Raw genomic sequence first — 20,112 nt, 5'->3', positions numbered from 1 at the left:
TTTCTTCTCTTGGAGTGAAAATGTCAATCACTGTCATCATTAGCACACAGCCTACACAGGTTGGCTTTTTGAAGTCTTGCTGAGGAGCTGTGGTCTGTGTAATTGTAATCCCCTCCTCAACAGTGAGATAAGACGCATTATATTCAACATGCGGACGAACGTGTAGCCGTGCTTGAGTTAGATAACTCACCCTCGCTCTTACATTTCTTTTTTTTATTGTCTTCTCCTCTGCTCATTCTATTTCTGATTCCTCTCCTACCTGCTTTTTTCCCTCATCTCTCTTCTTCTTCTTCTTCTTCTTCTTCTCCTCTCAGGTCTTGATGACTCTGGCCGTCAGACCATGCAGCCTCCTCCGTACCTCCCGGCCCCCAAGACCCCAACGTACCCCAGCACCCCAACATGCCCTGCGCCGGGTGCCCAGCCCAGCTAACCCTCCTCCGCCCCCCTCCCCGGGCTCCGAGGGCTACCTCCAAGAAACCCAGTTCCACTGTGGCCCACTGGGACCTCCTGGAGCCCCGCAGGGCTACACCGTCCAGACCCAGGGACCCGGAGGCACCATGCCTCACCCCCCAGTAGGATACCTCCACCCGGGCTACCCGCTCCAGCTACAGCCCTGCACGGCTTACGTACCCGTCTACCCATGGCATCGGTGAGTCAGAGACAACACTTTTTAAGATTTCACAGGTCTGACATCAGGTTGCTGCAGGATTACACCAGTCTCTGTTCAAAACTCAGTTTACTGTCAGAAATGATTAGACAATTATGAGGAAAATTTTAAAACCATAAAATAAAGTGTTCCTTTATTTTATGTCAAACTATAAATCTGTTCAGGTTAGCATGTTGGTAAATATCACACATTTATCCTCCTGAGCCTCTCTTACAATTTCAGACAATTAAGACAGACAGATGTGTAAGCATTGAGCAAGTCCTCAAGATCAGTGGTTTGAAGGCCAGGAGATCCAGGAGGTCACATGATAAATCTGAGCAGGTTGTGAGATGATTACACAATATAGTGTTAATTTATTTCCTGTCTTCAAATCTTTGCTTTTTCATCGTGAGGTTTTACCTCCCCAGGACTTTAAAAACTACTTAAATTAGTCCACTTGGGTTTACTTGGTGGGGGGGATTAAACTGTCGACCACAAACTAAGCAATCCCCAGCTCACATCTGACGGAGGATGTATGTCGCACGCCGTTCCCCTCTCTCTCTCTCTCTCTCCTCATTTCCTGTCATCTCTCTACTATTTCCCATCATATTTTCCTATCAAAGGTATAATATCCCCTGCTGACAAAGGACTGTGAGCAGGTTTCGCTTTGTTATGAAGGATCACAAGAAGAATCAGTGCTCAAGAGCGTGGATAAATGCTCATCTGTACCCTTTATTAATCCACTAATTTTGTACCATGTTATTTTTGAATGGTAGCTACATGTTAATAGATAAAACCATTCATAATCTACCCTGAAGTTGAATTAAAGTGGTAAAGCTAGGCATCAGAAAGCAAATGTGAGTCATCAAACACAGGTGCTACCACAGGTTTCACCACCATTTGTCCTAGTTTGAAGACCAGAGCTGGGGTTTAATCTTTGACATCATCAGTCTCATTGTGGGCAGACTCCAAGTAAAATGTTGTCAAGAGCAAAGTCTTCCCTGTAGCATGCTCATCTTGCAGGCTAGCTGCACGTTAACAAATTAATCAGAGCTTCAGACATTTCCGACCACGCTGCAGACAAACCTCATGCTCGAGCTTCGTCTGATCAACCACTCCTCTCTCCCTCGGACGCAGATGAGCTTTGTTTTGCTAAACGTTTTCTGAGCACAGTTTCATTTAGAGAAGCTTAAAGCAACAATGCACTCTGATTTCTCCTCTCTAAGACTCACAGCTCACCGTAATTACTGCCAAGAGGAGGATATGTACACGACATGAGAGGCAGTTGTGTCTGAGCTCTGCAGGTGGTTTGTACGAAAGCGAAGCTGAAGAAAAGTGTCCAGTTGGGCTTTGAAGGCTAATCTTCAGGGGCTCTGCACTGTGATTAACTCGCTTCTGACGTCTACCAAACCATTTAAATCACTTTGACAGACTCCTGTCAAAAATGCAAATGAAGTCTTTTTTCCTCTTGCTCCCTGTCCGGCATGAGTAATCCCAGGCAGGCGCCGTACCGCTCCCTCTGCCTCGCTTTCACCACCGTCCTCTTCTTTGCTCCTGTCACCTTGTTCTCGTGTCTTTTGAAGGGAAAGTGCTTTGAAAGCTGCTTTGAAAGTGTACTTATGTCTTCTGTCCTCAGGGTCAGCCCTACATGCCGGCCGGAGGAGCCCACCCGGGAATCCCACCGGGCCAGATTCATCCCATGCAGATGCCGCCCAGCATCACTCTAATGGACCGTCGGCCGCCACATGACTACCTGCCCATCGCCGTGCTCACCACCGTCTGCTGCTTCTGGCCGACAGGCATCATTGCGATCATCAAAGCAGTGCAGGTTAGTGCTGCTTCACAGTATCTTTTCAATCTTTGGGTTATATTAGCATAATGTCGCCTTTACCACAGACTTTGTTATGTAAATGCGTCCTAAAGTCATTTTATCTTCAGAAATGTTCTTGCCCTTTAGAAAAGCATGCTGATTTTCGTCACATTTTCAGTCACATTAAGCTGAAGTGTCTTGGAAGAAACAAATGAACCATTGGAGGGATCACCATGACATTTTGTACAGACATTCATGGTCCTCAGAGGATGAATCCTACTGACTTTGATGATCCCCTGACTTTTCCTCTGGCGCCACCATGAGGTTCACACTTGGTTTTTAAGCGAAATGTCTCAGCAACTTTTCGATGAATTGCCCTGGAATTTGGTCATTCATGTTCTCCACAGGTTGAATTTGTTTTGCTATGTGTTAATGGGAACATGACAAAGGGTCCTATGTTCCCTAAGTCTAGCACATAATGAGAACTCTCCCAGCTTTGTATTTACTTAATATGACATGGGCTGTTGTGGGAACTTATTAAAGGAGTTCTCTGTTCATCAGCTCTGCTATCTGTTTAATAATGAATAATATTTATGACATATTTTCACAGGAAACTGGTCAGATTCGACGTCAGTCTTGTAAAATGCACATAATCTGAATAATAATAAATAACTTACTGAAATCCTCCATTACAGACATTATTCTCATTTTAATGGACTGTACATAATGAAAAAGATCGTTAAGAATCAAAGCAGAGATATTCATGCTTGTAAACAAACCCACAGACTCTGGCTGCGTGTGAATAATGTGATTGTTCATCCCTGAAGGCTGATGCTGAAACAGGATGCGACAGCTTTTTTTTTTTCTTTCTTTCTGTCAAGTGATGTGACTGAATTAATTGCTTGTATAGAGTTGAAACACAGGAAGTTTTAGACCGTAATGAGCTCTGAATGAACCGAGACCAGCATGAGCCAGTGTGTTCAATACTTTTAAATTATGGAGAATCAGATGCCACTGCAAGTATCAGGATTTAGATTACACATGCAAAGAGAATTTATGTTGTTCAGCGTAGTTTCAGCTTTGCCATCTATATGACTTCTGCACTAAAAGGCAGAGTTTGCTCTTTTACAAGCTGTTTATTGATGCAATTAACATACAAGTGAAGTTGAGCGTGATGTTGGGGATGTAAAGGCTCGGTCTGGCGGCTCTCATACTTCATGATGCCTGTTGTTTGCCTCTGTAATGACAGGCTGTGCTGACCAACATGCTCACGACAGACCACATTACGTAACTGCACCATTGTCGGTGCAACGGGACAGAATGGATTTTTTCCTCTGGGCCTGCTCAGCTGGCTTTGAGTTGAGCTGAGCTGACAAGGCGTGGACCCACCGGTCTGGGCTATATATGTTGTTATGGCGTGTTAATGTTTTGTGGTGTGGCCTCTTTCTGCACATGCAGGCTGTGCTGCAGTGAAATCGATCCATTCATGGTGTTTTAGGCTCCTCTCCTGCTCCCACTCGTGTATCTTCTCATTACATAACACATATTCTAATTTCTCCTCTCTTCCCACACACCCATCCCCTCCCTCCCTCCTGCATCGCTTAGGTGCGTACGGCGATAGCCAGAGGGGACATGGTGACAGCGGAAATAGCCTCCCGCGAGGCGCGCAACTTCTCCTTCATCAGCCTGGCGGTCGGCATCGCCTCCATTGTGCTGTGCACCATCCTCACCGTGGTGGTCATCATCGCCTCGCAGCACCACGACGACGACTGGGAGCCGTAACTCCACCCAAACGGGGGAAATCATGGCATATATTAGCTAGCTAACTACTCTCAATTGTTTTGGAGGATATAGGAACACTGAACATGCACTCAAACTGCTACTGCTTGCTGGCACTTTGTGTACAGCTCCACACACACACACACACACACACACACACACACAGATCTGACCTAACCTGCTGCCATCAAACACGCACCAACAACCAAAAAAACCCCCACAACCAATCACAGCTGACACTCAAACGCCAATACATGTGTGCCAATACAAGCAGCTGTCAAATGAGGCCCAGCATTTGCTGTTAGCATAGCGACCGCTTAATATTTACACACAGGTATGAGCTGCAGGAGGAAAACAAAGGCTCCTCGCATTAACTATTCATTTGACGCTGATTAATTCATACGGCCTTCGCTGATGTGGTTAGATGAGAGGATAGGTCACTGTGTGTTTCAGTTTTAAACATCTCAACAATAAAAACAAACTCTCACAGTCGCTGAAGTTAAAGACACCACATTCAAAGACTTTTTTTTTAGGATTGTTAAATGCACATTTTAGTGTTACGAGCAGGAGTATACATGTGCTTTCTTCTTTAAATACAAAAAAAGTGCCATGTGTTGATTTACAGAGTAGTATTATTATTGACACACTCGAATAAGAGACTGTCAGACTGATTTAAAGTGTTAGAGGCGGTGATCAATACACATTTAACACACCAAATGGAGACTGGACTTAACAAAGTGACTATCTAACCAAACAAACACAGAGTATTTATTTGAGACTGGTTGTTTGTATGTTACCTGGACATTTTAGCTGGATGATGTGATACATAACTTATGAATTATATGTTTGTTAATTTATTTAAAATCTGTTATTTATTAATTTATTCAATATCTACCCATGCATTGACTTTGTCTGCTAAAATTTACAGTCCGTCACTAGTTTATCGCAGCTATCTGACAGTTTGAATTGGCTTAAATTTGATATCTTATATTGATGATGATGATGATGATATTGCACTTTGTAGTAACAAGATGAGATGACGCAGCCGCTTAGATTCATAGTTCTTATAGTGCATGATAAATAGAAATTTAGGCTAATGGGCTTTTAGTGCAAAAATATCTTGTCTCCCAGCTGTCGGTGGGAATATTTCCTAAAATTTCTATTAGTGTGTGGTACAGTATTTTTCAAAATGTTGAAATGTCAAAACAAGAAAAAGGAGACGCTTTAGATGACAAGTATTTGAGTCTTGGGTCGGCAGATATTGTCTTTACAAGTATTTTAGAGGTGTATCAGCCTATTTTGTGTTGCACATCTCTTAGCTATTTAATCTCAGACACTGTATATGAAACTTTAGTGCAACGTTAGACTTAAGAGGCAACATAACCCTGCATGTCATCCTCAGTTTGTTTCCATTTAGTCATAAATATTGAGGCTAGATGTGCGGCTGTGAGCTCCCGTTAGCTGTTGTTTCACTGTTGTTCTGCAGCTGGTTGGGTTTCTCCCCCTCCATTAATGTAGCGTAGCTCTGAGCTGATGTTTTCTATGAGCCAACATGGCTGTAACGTTACAGTATGAACTGTGTTGTGAGGTTTAAGGAGTTACGGGAGAACTGAAAATGAATGTTTCCTAAAGGAGAGAGGGAAAATACTAAATGCCTATATTGTATTGTAGCACTTTCTGCTCTATGAAATCTTTCCTCTGGTTCCCTTTCTCTCTCTTTCTGTCTTTCCCCTGTCCACATGAGTTATTGGACCTACTAACATATCTCTTCTGCCCCCCCCATTGGTCCCTATGATAATGCTATTTTTAAAAGAATTATACAGATGTATTAAAAAAACCCGAAAATTATGTTTGTCGACACTCAAGACGAATAGAGACATATAAATACAGCTTATGCCATAGTTTATTCTTTAACAAATAAATAAATATATTATTATTATTATTATTATTATTATTATCACATTGTACATTATTGATGTATAATATTTCGTATATTTAGCACACATGGGTTTGTATTTATCAAACTAAGAATTATGTAAGAATGCTCTAAGTAGTAAGTAAGGACTAAATTGTTCACTTGCTGCAAAGAATGAGACATTGATTATTGATCACGTCAGACAGGATTAGTCACTGACACAAAGATTTATTGTCTGTCACCTGTCAAATTGTTAATTCTGCAAAACAATGCTTACAGTTTGCTCAGTTTTACTGAAAAAATATAGGTGATTTTTTTTTTTTAACTGAAATCGTTAATACTTTCAGTAACAATTACCATGTGCAGTAATGACAATCTTAAATATTCATAATATATAATTAGTGCTGAAACTGGAGGCGGGAGGAAGCAAAAAAGATAGAAACTACCCTATTCTGAATTGTTCTTATTGCTTCAGATGAACAGGTACAATCACTCCAAAAGTGAGAAGGAGTTTCTTAAATAGATTTTATTAATAAAGCAGCTCTTTGACATTTTGGGAAATACGCTTATTTACTTTCTTGCAGAGTCAGATGAGAAAATTGTCACTGCTCACATATTGTCAGTTATAAACATGAAGCTACAGCTAGCAGCAAGTTAGCTTTAGCTTAGCTCAAAGAGAGGAAACAGCTAGCATGACTCTGTTCAAAGGTATAAAAAATCTGCCCGTTAGAGCCTCTTCATAGTATTTTCTTCCCTGTGTGAGGATTTAAAATATATATATATATATTTATATATATGAATGATTTAATTAGTGAGCTTTAGAGATGCTAGTAGGCAGATTTGTACAGAGCCAGGCTAGCTGTTTCCTCATGTTGCTAAGCTAAGCTAACCAACGGCTTGCTGTAGCTTCAGACATGAGAGTGTATTCAATATTTTTATCTAACTCTTGACAAGAAAACAAATATATTTAAGTTTGTGAGCAGAAGGAAAAGTTAAGGATTTTTGCTTTTATCTGACACATTGAGCCCAAAATTTCACAGTTAGCAGTTTGATAAATACAGGCCCTGTCCTCATCTGAACGACATGTTGATATTTCAGTGTTAGACGAGTAAATGAAGCTCAGTGCTGTTTAGTATTGTTATTGTACAGAAGGCTCTGGGAGTGAGTGTGTGTCTACTGAATAGAGTCACTCCCAGCATTATCTAGTTTATACGGCGCTAGGCTGCATCTCCCTGTGTGCTTTCTGATAGGACTCCATGTCTTTGCTCAGCAACATGAACCATAGCTGTTTACTACACAGCTGGGAGGTGTGGTTCTCATTTAATTATTATTTTTATTTTTTGTTTTAATTTGTTTTTGAGCTTGTACAGTAAATGCGACGGGTTGCTTGTTCAAAGAGCCAAAAATTACCTGTGTACATGTGGTTCTCTTGGGGTTTATTATTCTAATTATGTTCATGGATGTGTTGCACATGCATTGGTTGTTTCTGACTTCAGTTGTTTCAGTAACAAATAAAGAATCATTTTGGGTTGTGAACGACACAGCGGTGACGGTGGCGTCTCATTCCTCCGGTCTGTTTTTCACCTCTTGGTTTTTCTCCATCCTCTCCGTCTCTCTGTGGCCTCTCCTCTCTCCCTTCATCACCAAGGTGCTATTTATAGTTGCCCCGGTTTTCTCCCACTCTGTCTCTCTTTTTCCTCTCTCTGTCAGAACATGAACTACAGTATCGCTCACTATCTTGTGTTTAATCACAGGAGGTCTCAGCTGCTCATTTTTCTACATTATGATGCAGATTGATGCTGAAAATAATTGATGCCGTCAATTAAGCCACACCAAATCAGTAATATGTCTTCTCATATATCTTATTAGCCATGCTCGCTGTAGCCATGTCATCATCAGTCTGTTGGTGGGTCCAAACAGAAACAGCTCAGCAACTATTGGGTGTATTGCAATTAAATCTTCTACATTCATAATCTGCAGAGGAGGAATCCTACTGATTTTGTCGGTCCCTCGCCCCAGTTTGTGCCCCTCACGTTTCAACATATATTTGGGTCACAGAGGCAACTATCAGATGGTGGATAAATCCATCACTGCTCTTTTCCCTGTTATTTGCCCTGATTTTGGTCTCTACCAACTCCTGAGAAATATCTGTCTGCTAAATGCTGCAGTTGGACAGCTAAGCATTGAGCTGAAAGTGACTATAAAACAGATTCAGGTGATGTTTCTCTGTAGGTTCATCACTCCTTTCACATTGAATGTGTTACATGTGCACTCATGTCCTGGTCATGATCAGGTTTTTTCAGTATCCCAGTCATGTGTTGCACATGTAAATACCATATCCAGGTTTTGCCAGCTGGACTGCTGCAGCAGAAACCATTTAAACACCTTATACAAGTTTCTGACAAATCTCTGCAATATTTGTGGGTGCAGCTTCAACTCATGTTATGTAGCAGCTTGTCAAGAATAGAAGAAAATATTATGGTAAATGATGCAATGATGATCAACTTGCTGAAAAGGAAAGTCTGACTTGGCAATGCAGAACATTAGATGTACTGTTGTGCTTGTTTTACCTCAGATGTGATCCTATGTCCAGCAGAATAACAACTGTATTCACTCTCAGTTGTTGATATACATCAGTCAAAACAGAAATAAGAGGCTGAGATGTTCAGGAGCCACAACACCTGCACACAGACCATCAGAAACCTGTAAACACAGGATATGAATAACCAGGTTTTTTATGCTCCATGTTCCAAATATCAAAAAACAGGTTATTGTTTTCACATTGTTATGATAAAAATATAAATTCTAGCTGCTTTAAATCTATAAAAAGGTGAAGTATGGACCCGAACAACCAGGCCAATGGAAAAGAGGTTGGAGGGAAAAAATAAAGGTGGGAGTGGAGCCAGCCTGAGTGTGCAGGATCACAGATGGCCGTTTAGCCTCCCGAGGAGAGCCAGCGTCTCTGAGATCGTTTAACTTGGCCTCACGCTGCACGCCTCTCTCCTCCATCACACAGTCCCTGGCTTCCCCTGGGTCGGGCCACGCTGGCTGTCTCGCTGTGTGTGTTTGTGTCACGCTGCAGCTCTCTCGCTGGGCTGTCATCTCAGCCTGCAGCATCAGGACTGACGAATGATCACCAGTAATATTAGAAGATGCTGGGAAAATAAAGCAGCCAGCAAACACAAATGCATGGATAACTAATCCACCTACACATGTAAAACCAAAGGTGTGAAATTGCAAACACAAACAACTCCTTTGTGCTGCTGTTGAGATTAGAGGCTAATAGAGACAGGAAACTAAAGCCAGTGATTCATGTTAACCTGCTGTTTCAGCATCATTACACACCTGCATTTTAATACACCTGAATTTTCTTTCGTTCCCTTCATGCTTCCATTGCCTTTGTCTACAAATCACTTGTCATCCCTCCAAGCAGTGGTGAAAGAACTATTCAGATTCTTGAATACGTTTTTTGTTTTTTTTTTCTAGCAACTAAAATATTAAAATAGATTAAACAATTCAAAAGTAGATAACAGCACCTCCTACAACTACAACATGAAGATGACACATAAATATTAATGCATATAAAACCAATAATATATCATAGAGTAACACTGAGACAGCCTTTTGTTCTCCTGCATAATGAATACTTTTACTTTTGATACTTGAAGTTACATTTTGTTTTATTTAAGTAACATTTTGAGTATTTTTACATTGTAGTATTTCAACCTTTGTTTAAATAAAATGTATGAATACCACCGGAGAGTAGTACTTGTAATTGGCAAAATGTACTAAAAAGTATCAAAAGTAAAAGTGATTGTCACTAAAAGATTAGACACATGTATATTATGAGATTGTTTAGCACTGTTGCATAAGGTTTTAACCATTATTTGCCTGTTGCAGTGAGTCAAGTAGGAGTTAGTTGTAACTGCTGGTGAAGTTAAGTAGTTTAGTTCAGTGGTACTCAACTTAGGGGTTGGATCCCTCTGCAGGGTCACAAGATCAGTCTGAGAGGTCATGACACAGGGTTGGAAAAAAGAAAAAATGGAGTTCTGATTCATACATTTCTTGCATTTTCTGTGAAATACTCGATAATTCTGACTCTTTCTGCCTTGAATAGTCATTTAAATTAAACCATGAGAGGAGTTTGGAGGGGAATTATCTCTATTGTTGGAGCTGCTAACAACTCAGACATCTGAAATGTGATAAGAAACCCAGACTAGACACTGCTTTGTTTTTGTTTTTTGAGGAAAACACCGGTTTAATCTTCTATAATCTATTGTATTTCATAAGATTACCATATCTTTTAATATAAACTCTTAAAATAACTGTAGTAAAGTAACTAGTGACTAAAGTTAACACATAAATGTAGTGGAATACGAAGTGCAATATTTTCCCCCTGAAATGTAGCAGAATTGAAAAATGGAAATATGTGAGTAAAGTTCAAGTTCCTCACAACTTTACTGAAGTACAGCATTTTGATAAATGTACTTAGATATTTTCCAACACTGCCTCCATGTCAGTCACACAGACAAATACTGTCAAATCTATTGCAAATCACAAAAATCTATTTATTATTTGAGAAAATAATTTAAACAGTAAAACCTAGTGCCTCGATTGTCGTGTATACAAGAGTACAAATATTGTTTTACAGCAGTCGGATGGACCTGTGTTCTCAGTGTGACAGCATTTGGCAGGGTGCAAATGGACAAATATCCAGGTGGTGCAAACACAGAGCTGGCATGAGAACAGCAGCAGAGGTACAGTAGCCCACAGACCAGAGAAACAGGCTGTAAAACAGACTGAGAAGCTCCAAACAGGTCCTTCATCTTATAAAAAAAACACCTTTAATCCATGTTTGCTGTAGAGGAAATGCTTCCACACACGTCAGTTTGTCTGTCAAGAGTCTGGGTGCGAAGTAGAAAGTCTTTTTAAAGAACAAGTTTCCGGTTATTGAAGGAGCTTCTTTTTGATGTACTGGCAGAGGCAGAGAGGGGCGGTGGTGCAGTGATTCCTCCGGGGTCGCATGCGGTGGTGTGACGGCCCTGACAGCCGCTCAGACACCAGCAGCTTCACATAGGCTGCACTGTAAGTCATCAGAAGCTGGTAGGCTTTAGCCTGCAAAAATAAAGAGTTTAAGGAGACACTAGTAGTATTTGACTGTGTGGAAACTGCATACGTGTAATCTCAGACACTCTTAGAAGTGGTTTGTTTACAGAGTCAATTAATACAGAACTGAAAATCAGTGCAGCAGCTGTTTGGAAGATTTAACTTGTACAACAAGTAGGGAATCACCACCTTGTTCACCATGGCTGCACACTGATAGTGTCTAATATAAACAGATGTCCTGCAGCATCATGTCATCTCTCACCTGAGCAGGTAACGACACGTCAGGGACGAGGCTGTAGTTGGCGGTGAGTTTGGTGTCCTCCCGCTGGCTGGTGGAGGTACTGCCATCTGTGTCCTCCTGCCCAAGCAGAGGCCTCTGTTCGTCAGAGTCCTGGTCCTCTGCGTCTGAACCACCACTGCCGCCAACCTCGGGGTCAACAGCTGGGACCTCGGTCACAAGGACGAGATGGGACATTTTCCGCTTCAGTTTGTTCTGATGAAAGAGAGAGTGACACCGATTGGATCATTTTAACTTTCCTCCAGGCTGAGAATGAAAACTGTGAAATTTGATGTTTTCCTTTTCTCTTTGTTCAGAAATAAATCTCCTTTGAAAAGCACCTGGAATTATGTTTCTATTGATTTCGAGTGAAGACTAACATGAGAGCACGAGAAAAATCGATGGAGCAGCAGGAGAACAAACACAGCGACAGATGTACTCGACTCACTCACCTGGGTGTCATTCGCCACAAAGCTGCGCTCCTCTAAAGTTTCAGTCAGTGCCCTCAGACAGCGGGACATGTCCCAGTATACAAAGTACAACTACAGGGAGACAAAAACAACAGGGTTAGCAGACTGTAAATTTCAATTAAATCGGATGTACTAGCCTTGATTCCATACTAGTAAATGACCACACTCTGACAAATCTGTTGTTTGTTGTGGCCCAAGTGCAACCCTCCCAGTTCTATCCTTTTCTTGGTGTTGGCCCTTTGCTAAATTAAACTGACTCTGATCATTGAAAAATCCACTGCCTGGTTCATTGTGGAGGAAATCCAAAAGTTTCGAAAAATACCAGATAGATATTTTTTACTGTTTTTTTACACCAGTTGGGAGAGCTGCTGCTGCGTATTTGCTTTGCCATCGTTGCTGATGTGTTGTTTTAACTTGTCATCCTGTGTCATTTTCCTCATGGTATGCTGTTTCATTTCTGTCTTTTTGTATTGCTCTCAGTGTCATCATCTTGTTTTGTCTGTATGTTGTTGTTTCAAACAAGACGTCAGGGAGAACAGCTAGGAATACCACACACTAACAGATGTACAAAGGTATCGTGCAGAGAAGTTAGTGGACTTCTGGCACATATGGAACATCATATTCTCACAGTTTCAGATGGTTTTAGAAGAACAACCTGCATGTTTCCAGTGCAGTTCTGCACCCAGTCGGCCACGGCCACCAACAGCTTGTGTTTCACCATCCTCTCGTTCACCTGGATCAACCGAATGTCTATGTTCATGTTGATCTGACACAGAAACAAGTTTGAGAATCAGTTACTTTACTTTCCACTTGTATTAACACTGAATATGAAAATACCAATACATTAATGTGCCGTACAGATCCCATTTACCTCCTTGTTACTGTGGTGGAGGATGAAGATGATGGCAGTGGTGAGGAAGATGGAGACCAGGCTGACGGAGAGACAGAGGACCCAGTAGTCGCTGACAGTGATGTAGAGGTGGAGGGTGGAGAACACAGCACACCACACCACCACATACAGCACCTGGTGGGAGGAGAGGCGGAGGAGGTTGTCTAATTTGACAAACATCATGACTCCCAGCTGCAGCCATTTTGAAACCACCATTCTACCACTCTTAACACACAGAAAAATAAAGTAAAAGATATATTTAAAATCAAAAATGTCTGTGTCTGTAATAACAGTAGCTGTTAACAGCAGGACACAACAATACTTCTGTTTTGCTTGTGAAGTAACATGTGATTATCTATGCCATCTTTGAATCTGTGTACTATTTATATGATCTACTAAGATCATATGAGCAGTCTTAAAGGGGCAGTCCCCCTATTAAGATTGGTGTATTGATCATGTGGAGGAGTACCCAGCCTGTGCAAACATTATCAGTGTCTGCTTAAGCCTGAGAAAATAACCCAATTATATAATTAGGACTAACTTGGTTTAGGTTTTAGACAAACTTTATCACAAAGTCTGTGATATAAAGGAGACATGGAGTTTGAAAGGAGTCTAACAAATGAAACCACAGAGGTCTTATCTTACTTTATCTTATCTTATTCAGCCTTTTATTCTTAGAGGTAAAAGGCTGGATTTTCTTATTTTAACCCAAGTTTTATGGAAGTACAAAGCTAAATCACTGAAGTGCCCATTTAAAGTGAAAGTTAAGACTGGAGAGGAAAGGGGATAGAAAGATATGGTTAGAGGAAATAGTTGTTAAGACTGGACAGAGATAGAGAGCTGGACATTCATACCGGCGCCATTATGAAATGGAAGAGAGCTGAGTTAAAAACCATGTATCTCCTGACTGAGGGAACGTCCAGAGCTGTTTTCAGTGGTACCTCCATGTCTGCGACAGGAATCTAATATAATAATAATTTAAAAAAAACACATTAACAATCCAAATTAACCTCAGGATAAGACATCTGAATCTGGGTTATTTGTGCTTATGTGTGTCTGCTGACCTGGAAGCCATCATTCTCCAGTTTGGCGCGGCACAAAGACAGATCGAAACTGGGGTTTAACGTTGAGTAGCTCGGCACTGACACAACACACTGACCTGAGAAATAATGAGAGAAAGAGCAGCATCATGATAGGATCATTACATAAACCCTGAAAATACATGTGACAGGAATGAGAGCATCATGTGGCAAAGAGGAGGAGGGATGGGAGTAAATTTAAAATATATACAGAGCAATGGTGAAAATGACTGTGTGAGCATAAACAGGACATAAACACAAAATCAAAAAGTTACTATTAAAACCTCACCAACCCATTACTAACATTACAAACTTGTAATTCTTTATAGCCAAAACTTTCCAAAAATACCACAAATGCCAAGCTACATTTTATGGTAATGTGTATAAAATGATGCAAAATTACTGTAAAATATTTCAGTTTGATGACATAGCACAGCCATTCTTATCTAGTGGAGCCGCTGTTCATCTTCAGTGAAGAGCTGCAACAAGCTAATACAGATTACATACAGTATATGATCCTGTCAGACAGTGTAGGAGAAAATGGATTTTCCAACTCCAAAGCTACTTAAGTGGAATTTAAATGGGGGAATTGTGTGTTAAGAAGTTAAATGATCTCCTGGCATCTTACTGGCATCTAAAGCATATAACCGTGATGTTATGGTGACTACACGGCGATAGTGCTTCTCTAATGCTGTGCGAGTGGTGGTGCAGTGTAGCGATGGTCATGAGGCAATCTAAAATAAGAGAACTGAGAATTGATCTGTTACACTTCAGTGACACAAACTATTTGTGTGTGTAACTGTTAGAATTTACTCAGACAGTTGTTTGTTACTCATCACCTGCAGTTTAGGTTATAAATATCATGGGGTTCCATCTGTGCCAAAACACCTATTGTTAACTATGGACTGTTGCATGTTTTGCATTGGCACAAGGAGAACAAAACAGATATTCATGTAGTCCATGAAAAACATCAGAAAGCCGGGCAGATGCAAATACTAGTAAAAGGTAACACTGTCTAGTCAATAACAACCAGCAGGAAATGTTTAAAACAAGCTCTTGTTTTATGTTGTTCTTGTTCTATGAAAGAAATACAAAAATACTATACCACATTAGGCTATATATACAGTTGTATATAGAGATACTAGGAGACATGTATTGGTAATGAATGTAATGAAGAATGTTTTTGCAGTAGAGTTTATCAAATAAAGACAAATAAAGAAGTTATTACCATTTGACCAGTTGGGTCTGTTGTTGTTGGCTTGTGGCTGAGCTTTGGTTTGTCTTTGAACATCCACCTCACTCTCCACCACATGACAAACTCCATTTCTGTCCTCCATCATTTCAGAGGTCATCAGATCCTGAAGGAGAAAAGTTTATAATATTACATCAGCTGAGAAAAACTTCATTTAGAAATATAACTGATAAAAGGTTAAAGAGTAATGCTTTGTTAGGAGCTGGTAGGTTGGAAGTGAAAACTTCAAGTCAGAACAAAAGAGGATCCAGTGTGTTCATGTGACAACAGTCATGCATCACTTTGCAATTACTAATTACTAGAAACAACAGAGTTACAAAAGAAAGTAATGAATGTGTAAGAGCTCATGACGCAAGACTGTAGGTGCAAGAAATCTAAAAATCTTTAAAAAAACAAAAAAACAAAAAAAAAACCCAGACATTATTTGATGAATGTAACGCCAGTATTCATGTGACTGTGACTGATGCAGGCAGCTGACACATTGATTTATCAGGAGGAACTGAGGTGCAGTGGAAGTCTTTCTTAACTCTGTGATTCACAAACAGAAGGTACCTCTGCAGTTGCAAGGGGTCATGTGAAAAGTTCAGTTAACTATGAAATTTATAATAACCAGTGACTAGTTAGCAAGTGGTTGGAATAGTTAGCTAAAAATATTGGATAAATTGTAGTAATGGATTAAGTGGATAAGCAGCTGAATGACAATTGGAATAGTTACTGAAAGCAATAAACAGTTGATGCTAGTTAAAAATAATGAATACACCAGTAAAATAGCTAAAGGTAATAGATCAACAATCCAAAAAGTTAATGTGAGCTACAAGTTACAGAGACAGTTGAGTTACTGCTAGCTAGGAGAAACAGTTGCGTCAGTGCTAGCTAAAAATGACATGAGATACAGTTACTGTTACTGCTAAAAGTAACAGTTATACAGTTGAGTTAATGTAACTAAAAGTGATAAAACCGTCGAGTTACTGTTCGCTAAAAGTAATAATGAAACAGTTTAGTTACTATTAGCTAAAAGTAACAGAACGTTGAGTTAGCGTTAGCTAAAAGTAACGAACAGCTGAGTTAATGTTAGCCAAGCGTAATAAACAGTTAAGTCAGTAACCGAGAAACGGTTAAGTTAATTTTAGCTGAACGTAATGTTAGCTAAAGATAACAAGCAAACAGTTCGGTTAGCTAAAAGTAATAGAGAAAAATTAGTTAACATTAAAACTAATGGATAAATGTTGAAATAGGCACCTGCATAGCATTTGGAGCAGCTTAAAGTTTTTGTTAACCAGTGTAATAAGGTTAGCTGATGGTAATGAATATACAGTTAAAACCATGAGTTTGAAACACAGATGATTCATTGAAAATTGTAACTACTGTAAATCAACTTTTATACAATTAAAGTCTGTTTAAAAGAACATATTAGGAACATGACAGTTGGTGCCAGTGAGGGTTTACAGAAGGTGAGCTTATCAGACTCGAGGGTTCACTAGACTGAAACAGCTGGGAAGTACTGTCCTAACAGATATGTTAGAAATGTCACGGTTGAAGAAGTGGATCATTCATACCATACCAGTGTAATCTCTCTCAAAAAGCCCTTCACATAAGCCACAGCCTTTATCTCTGATAAACATGCTCACGGTGTAATTGAAGTGGTTAAAAAAAAAGAAAAGGCAAGAAGTCTCAAAAGTTACATGAAACCAGATGACTTCTGCTTTCAAGGCTGATGACCTTTTACTGTAATGACAAGGTACTGGTGTTATCTGCCTGCTGAGGCGTAACATTATGAGGCTATTACTCTTTTGCTGGAGATTCAGTTTAGAGGAGTATACTTATACTCTGTTTTACATTTTTATGAGCCTTTAGAGTTGCCATTATCTCTATTCCCCTCTCAGCAAAATGTCCAAAATGTCATGTTGTATCTTGGCAGTGTAGTTGAGTCTGCTAGTAGAGGATAAGAAGTGTCACTATTCACCTTAATAGGCACTCTCCTCAGCACGGTAGGCTTCTTCTGATCCCATCAACAGCCTAACATCTGTTAAAGAAAGAGGGAAACAGCATGCACTAAAGAAATGCTACTCATAGACAAAAACCCACTCCCCGTAGGTCCCTTCCCATCTCACACTCTCGCCTGCCTGCCTGTGACAGAGCCACATTTTAGCAGTGAAGTGTGAAAATTCATTACTGCAGTCATGATGCCAATTTGTCCCCTTAACCCTTTTCTCGGCTCTCTCTCTACACACAAGACCCCTCCTCCTCTTTTATCTTCCTTAATAATCACTTCCTTGCATGTAAATAAAGTCACACCAACTCTGGACCAATTTATCACTGCCTAGTTAACACTGCACCTGCTCAAGACAAGAAAATAATAATAATAGCAGAAGGCTGTGTGTTTGCACAGACAGCATCCTCACAACTTCACCGTTAGATAGAGGAAATAGCACAGCTGCCTTGAGCTTATCAGTAAAAACCAACACATGATCTATCTTGAAATTGCAGCTTATCTGTTTTCACATCCGGTTCTGCACGCTGTTGAACCTAATTTGTTAAAATCATTTTTAAAATGACTTAAACTAGTAAAGTTGGTGTTTGTTGCAGTTTGTGCATTTTCTGAACCATTTTGGCAGAAAAATCAACATTTAACACATTTTCTTTTTGTTTGTAGTTTAAACAGAAGCCTGCGTGCTGAACAGGGATGTCAGATTTACAGTAATTTATCTCCAGGAAGATTAAATATTTTGTGATTAAAGGTTTACACTGGCCATATGAGTTTAAAATGAGTTTTCTGTGGCTGCCCTACATGTTTCTTTGCAGTCACTCACCTCTGAACCAGTGAAGCCTTGAAACCAAAAGCAACAAGTAAAAAATCCACACTTAACACAATTAAACACACTGTACCTGCACTTCAGATGAAAATCCATCATGTCAACAAAGCTGTGATAATTCCAGTCCCTTCTGGGTCCTGTCGTAACCCTCTTCTCCAGGAAACATTTCCACATAAACGATACAGTTGCCTTGAAAGCATCAGTCTACGTCTTGCAGCGTTTACAGACTGCAGCGTATGTTACTTTCAAACTCTGATGAGTTTGTTCCTGCTTCTCTCTCTCTCTCTCTCTCTCCCTTTCTCTCTCTCTCTCTCTCTCTCTCTTTCGTTCTCTCTCTGTTGAATCGTGTGACTCAGATCAGCCCGGCCTCATGACTACAGGAATGTGGTTTGTGGTTCTCAAGCTCGACACACTAGAGAGAGGATGAACGACAGCATTAGTTCACCTTTATATATATATATATATATATATATATATATATATATATATATATATATTTGCCAAGGCCCATTAAAAAAGCCTATTAAGACTTATTTGCTTACTTTTACTGTTATGTTTTTGTGAAATAGAATAAGTAGTAGTAGTAGTAGTATGAAATGAAAGTGTTTTACAGTAATGACATGCTATGTTATTGACATTTATAGGGAGCAACCGGTTTGTTTGTATTTCATAACACCACGCTGCAAGTTCACTGGAACTGTTTCACATTAACTCATAAAGTCCAAGGACAGCTGTGGATCAAACAGGGTCATAAAAGTGAAACAAACTCATACTTACAGTATGTTTGTCTTATTGTATGAAGACACTAGACACTGAGCGATAAATCCCCAGAATAATTCCTACATAAAGAAACAGATACTGGCTTCTCATAATAAAGGAAAATGTATGAATGAAGTACAATAACATAAACAAATAAAAATGAAATAATATGAACATAACCTTAACTCTAAAACAAAGTCCTAACCTTAAAATACGTGTAACAACATCTGACCATAGAGCACTCAGTGTTTTAACAGAATCCCAGAAGATGTTTATGTAGTTTTTACTTTGTTGGTCACTGTTATATATATGTGTGTATATGTTATTTACTCCCTGTCTGTATCTGTGTTTTAACTTACTGTCTTCTGCTTTGTCATTCTGTGCTACACACTGAATAGTTTTTGCATGAGACTGTCTACAAATAAACTTGAACTTCACAAATTAATTGACATTTGTTCATATGACATCAAAACAACCTTTTTTGCCTTTCGCTGCCACATTTAATTTTAATAAATATTAAATCTTTGAATTGTTTCATAATTTTAATTAAATTCCAGATTGTCTTAGTACAAGAGTTAATTTTGTGTTATTCTACAACATGCTTACAGGCATGGTTCAACTCAGTCACCATCATTATAACTACACTGGTGTGTTGTTTTAGGAAAATTGTGCCCCCGTGTGGATAAAATTAGTAAGTGTGATAAAAAGGTAGATTATATTCAAGTAATTACACTACATTATATATTATACCATTCATAGTTATATTTAGTTATTTATATTACCAGAAAAAACAGTATAGTCATATGATAAAATATATGTTTGACACATTACTTAATTACATATATATATATATATAATATTTTAATATTCCTGCTTTTTCCTGCTGTCTTTGCTTTATTAATCTACATGGTATTTTGTGCGTGCTTTTATTTGTCTATTTAAAAAAAAATCTGCTTTCTTTTTTTGTCAAAACTTTATCAATCGAAAACAACTCGACAAACAAGGGACCGATATAAAGAACGGTGTGTGAGAAAAATAGCAAAATGTAAACTAAATAAATACAATAATCTAAAATAAATAATAAAAAAATTAAAATTTTCATAAAATCTAATTGTAATGTTTAATCATAGTTTCTCTTTTATTTTTGGTGGGCGGTAGTCATGTGACCGTCCACCTTGGTCATATGACTAAAACTAGAGGCTGAATTTTGGCTCCCAACGTGGATGGTGTGAGGAGAGTATTTCCGTCTTTGTCTCGATCCTTAGTTCTGTTTTTGTCGATTTATTTCGACAGCTCGTCTCTTCGCTCGTCTGTCAG

General features: G+C 39.4%; 2 protein-coding genes across 6 annotated transcripts in view; one reads left to right on the top strand and one right to left on the bottom strand.

Moving 5' to 3' along the window:
• The window catches only part of prrt1 (proline-rich transmembrane protein 1), a 35,744-nt gene extending 28,053 nt beyond the window's left edge, over positions 1 to 7,691 (top strand). The window contains exons 3-4 of one of the 2 annotated variants that reach the window (XM_051067929.1): positions 2,283 to 2,474; positions 4,062 to 7,691. In XM_051067929.1, the coding sequence (XP_050923886.1) occupies positions 2,283 to 2,474; positions 4,062 to 4,238 (369 nt within the window). In that variant the 3' untranslated portion in view covers positions 4,239 to 7,691. The remainder of the gene's footprint in view (positions 1 to 2,282; positions 2,475 to 4,061) is intronic. The other variant, XM_051067930.1, reaches the window with a different exon arrangement.
• A 3,002-nt stretch (positions 7,692 to 10,693) lies between these two features.
• Positions 10,694 to 20,112, bottom strand: part of LOC108890344 (transmembrane protein 268) — a 35,924-nt gene continuing 26,505 nt past the window's right edge. The window contains exons 1-10 of one of the 4 annotated variants that reach the window (XM_018687206.2): positions 18,110 to 18,296; positions 17,187 to 17,246; positions 15,200 to 15,329; positions 13,957 to 14,051; positions 13,747 to 13,854; positions 12,875 to 13,117; positions 12,659 to 12,769; positions 11,986 to 12,075; positions 11,519 to 11,749; positions 10,694 to 11,265 (exon numbers count right to left, since the gene is read on the bottom strand). In XM_018687206.2, the coding sequence (XP_018542722.1) occupies positions 11,098 to 11,265; positions 11,519 to 11,749; positions 11,986 to 12,075; positions 12,659 to 12,769; positions 12,875 to 13,117; positions 13,747 to 13,854; positions 13,957 to 14,051; positions 15,200 to 15,323 (1,170 nt within the window). In that variant the 5' untranslated portion in view covers positions 15,324 to 15,329; positions 17,187 to 17,246; positions 18,110 to 18,296 and the 3' untranslated portion in view covers positions 10,694 to 11,097. Of the gene's footprint in view, positions 11,266 to 11,518; positions 11,750 to 11,985; positions 12,076 to 12,658; positions 12,770 to 12,874; positions 13,118 to 13,746; positions 13,855 to 13,956; positions 14,052 to 15,199; positions 15,330 to 17,186; positions 17,247 to 18,109; positions 18,297 to 20,112 lie in introns of those variants that run through there. The other 3 variants (XM_051067908.1, XM_018687207.2, XM_051067922.1) reach the window with 3 other exon arrangements.

Source organism: Lates calcarifer, linkage group LG3 (assembly GCF_001640805.2).
Source record: "Lates calcarifer isolate ASB-BC8 linkage group LG3, TLL_Latcal_v3, whole genome shotgun sequence".
Taxonomy (NCBI): Eukaryota; Metazoa; Chordata; class Actinopteri; family Centropomidae; genus Lates; species Lates calcarifer.
The sequence above is the reverse complement of the archived record's forward strand: the minus strand, read 5'-3'. Positions and strand labels throughout refer to the sequence as shown.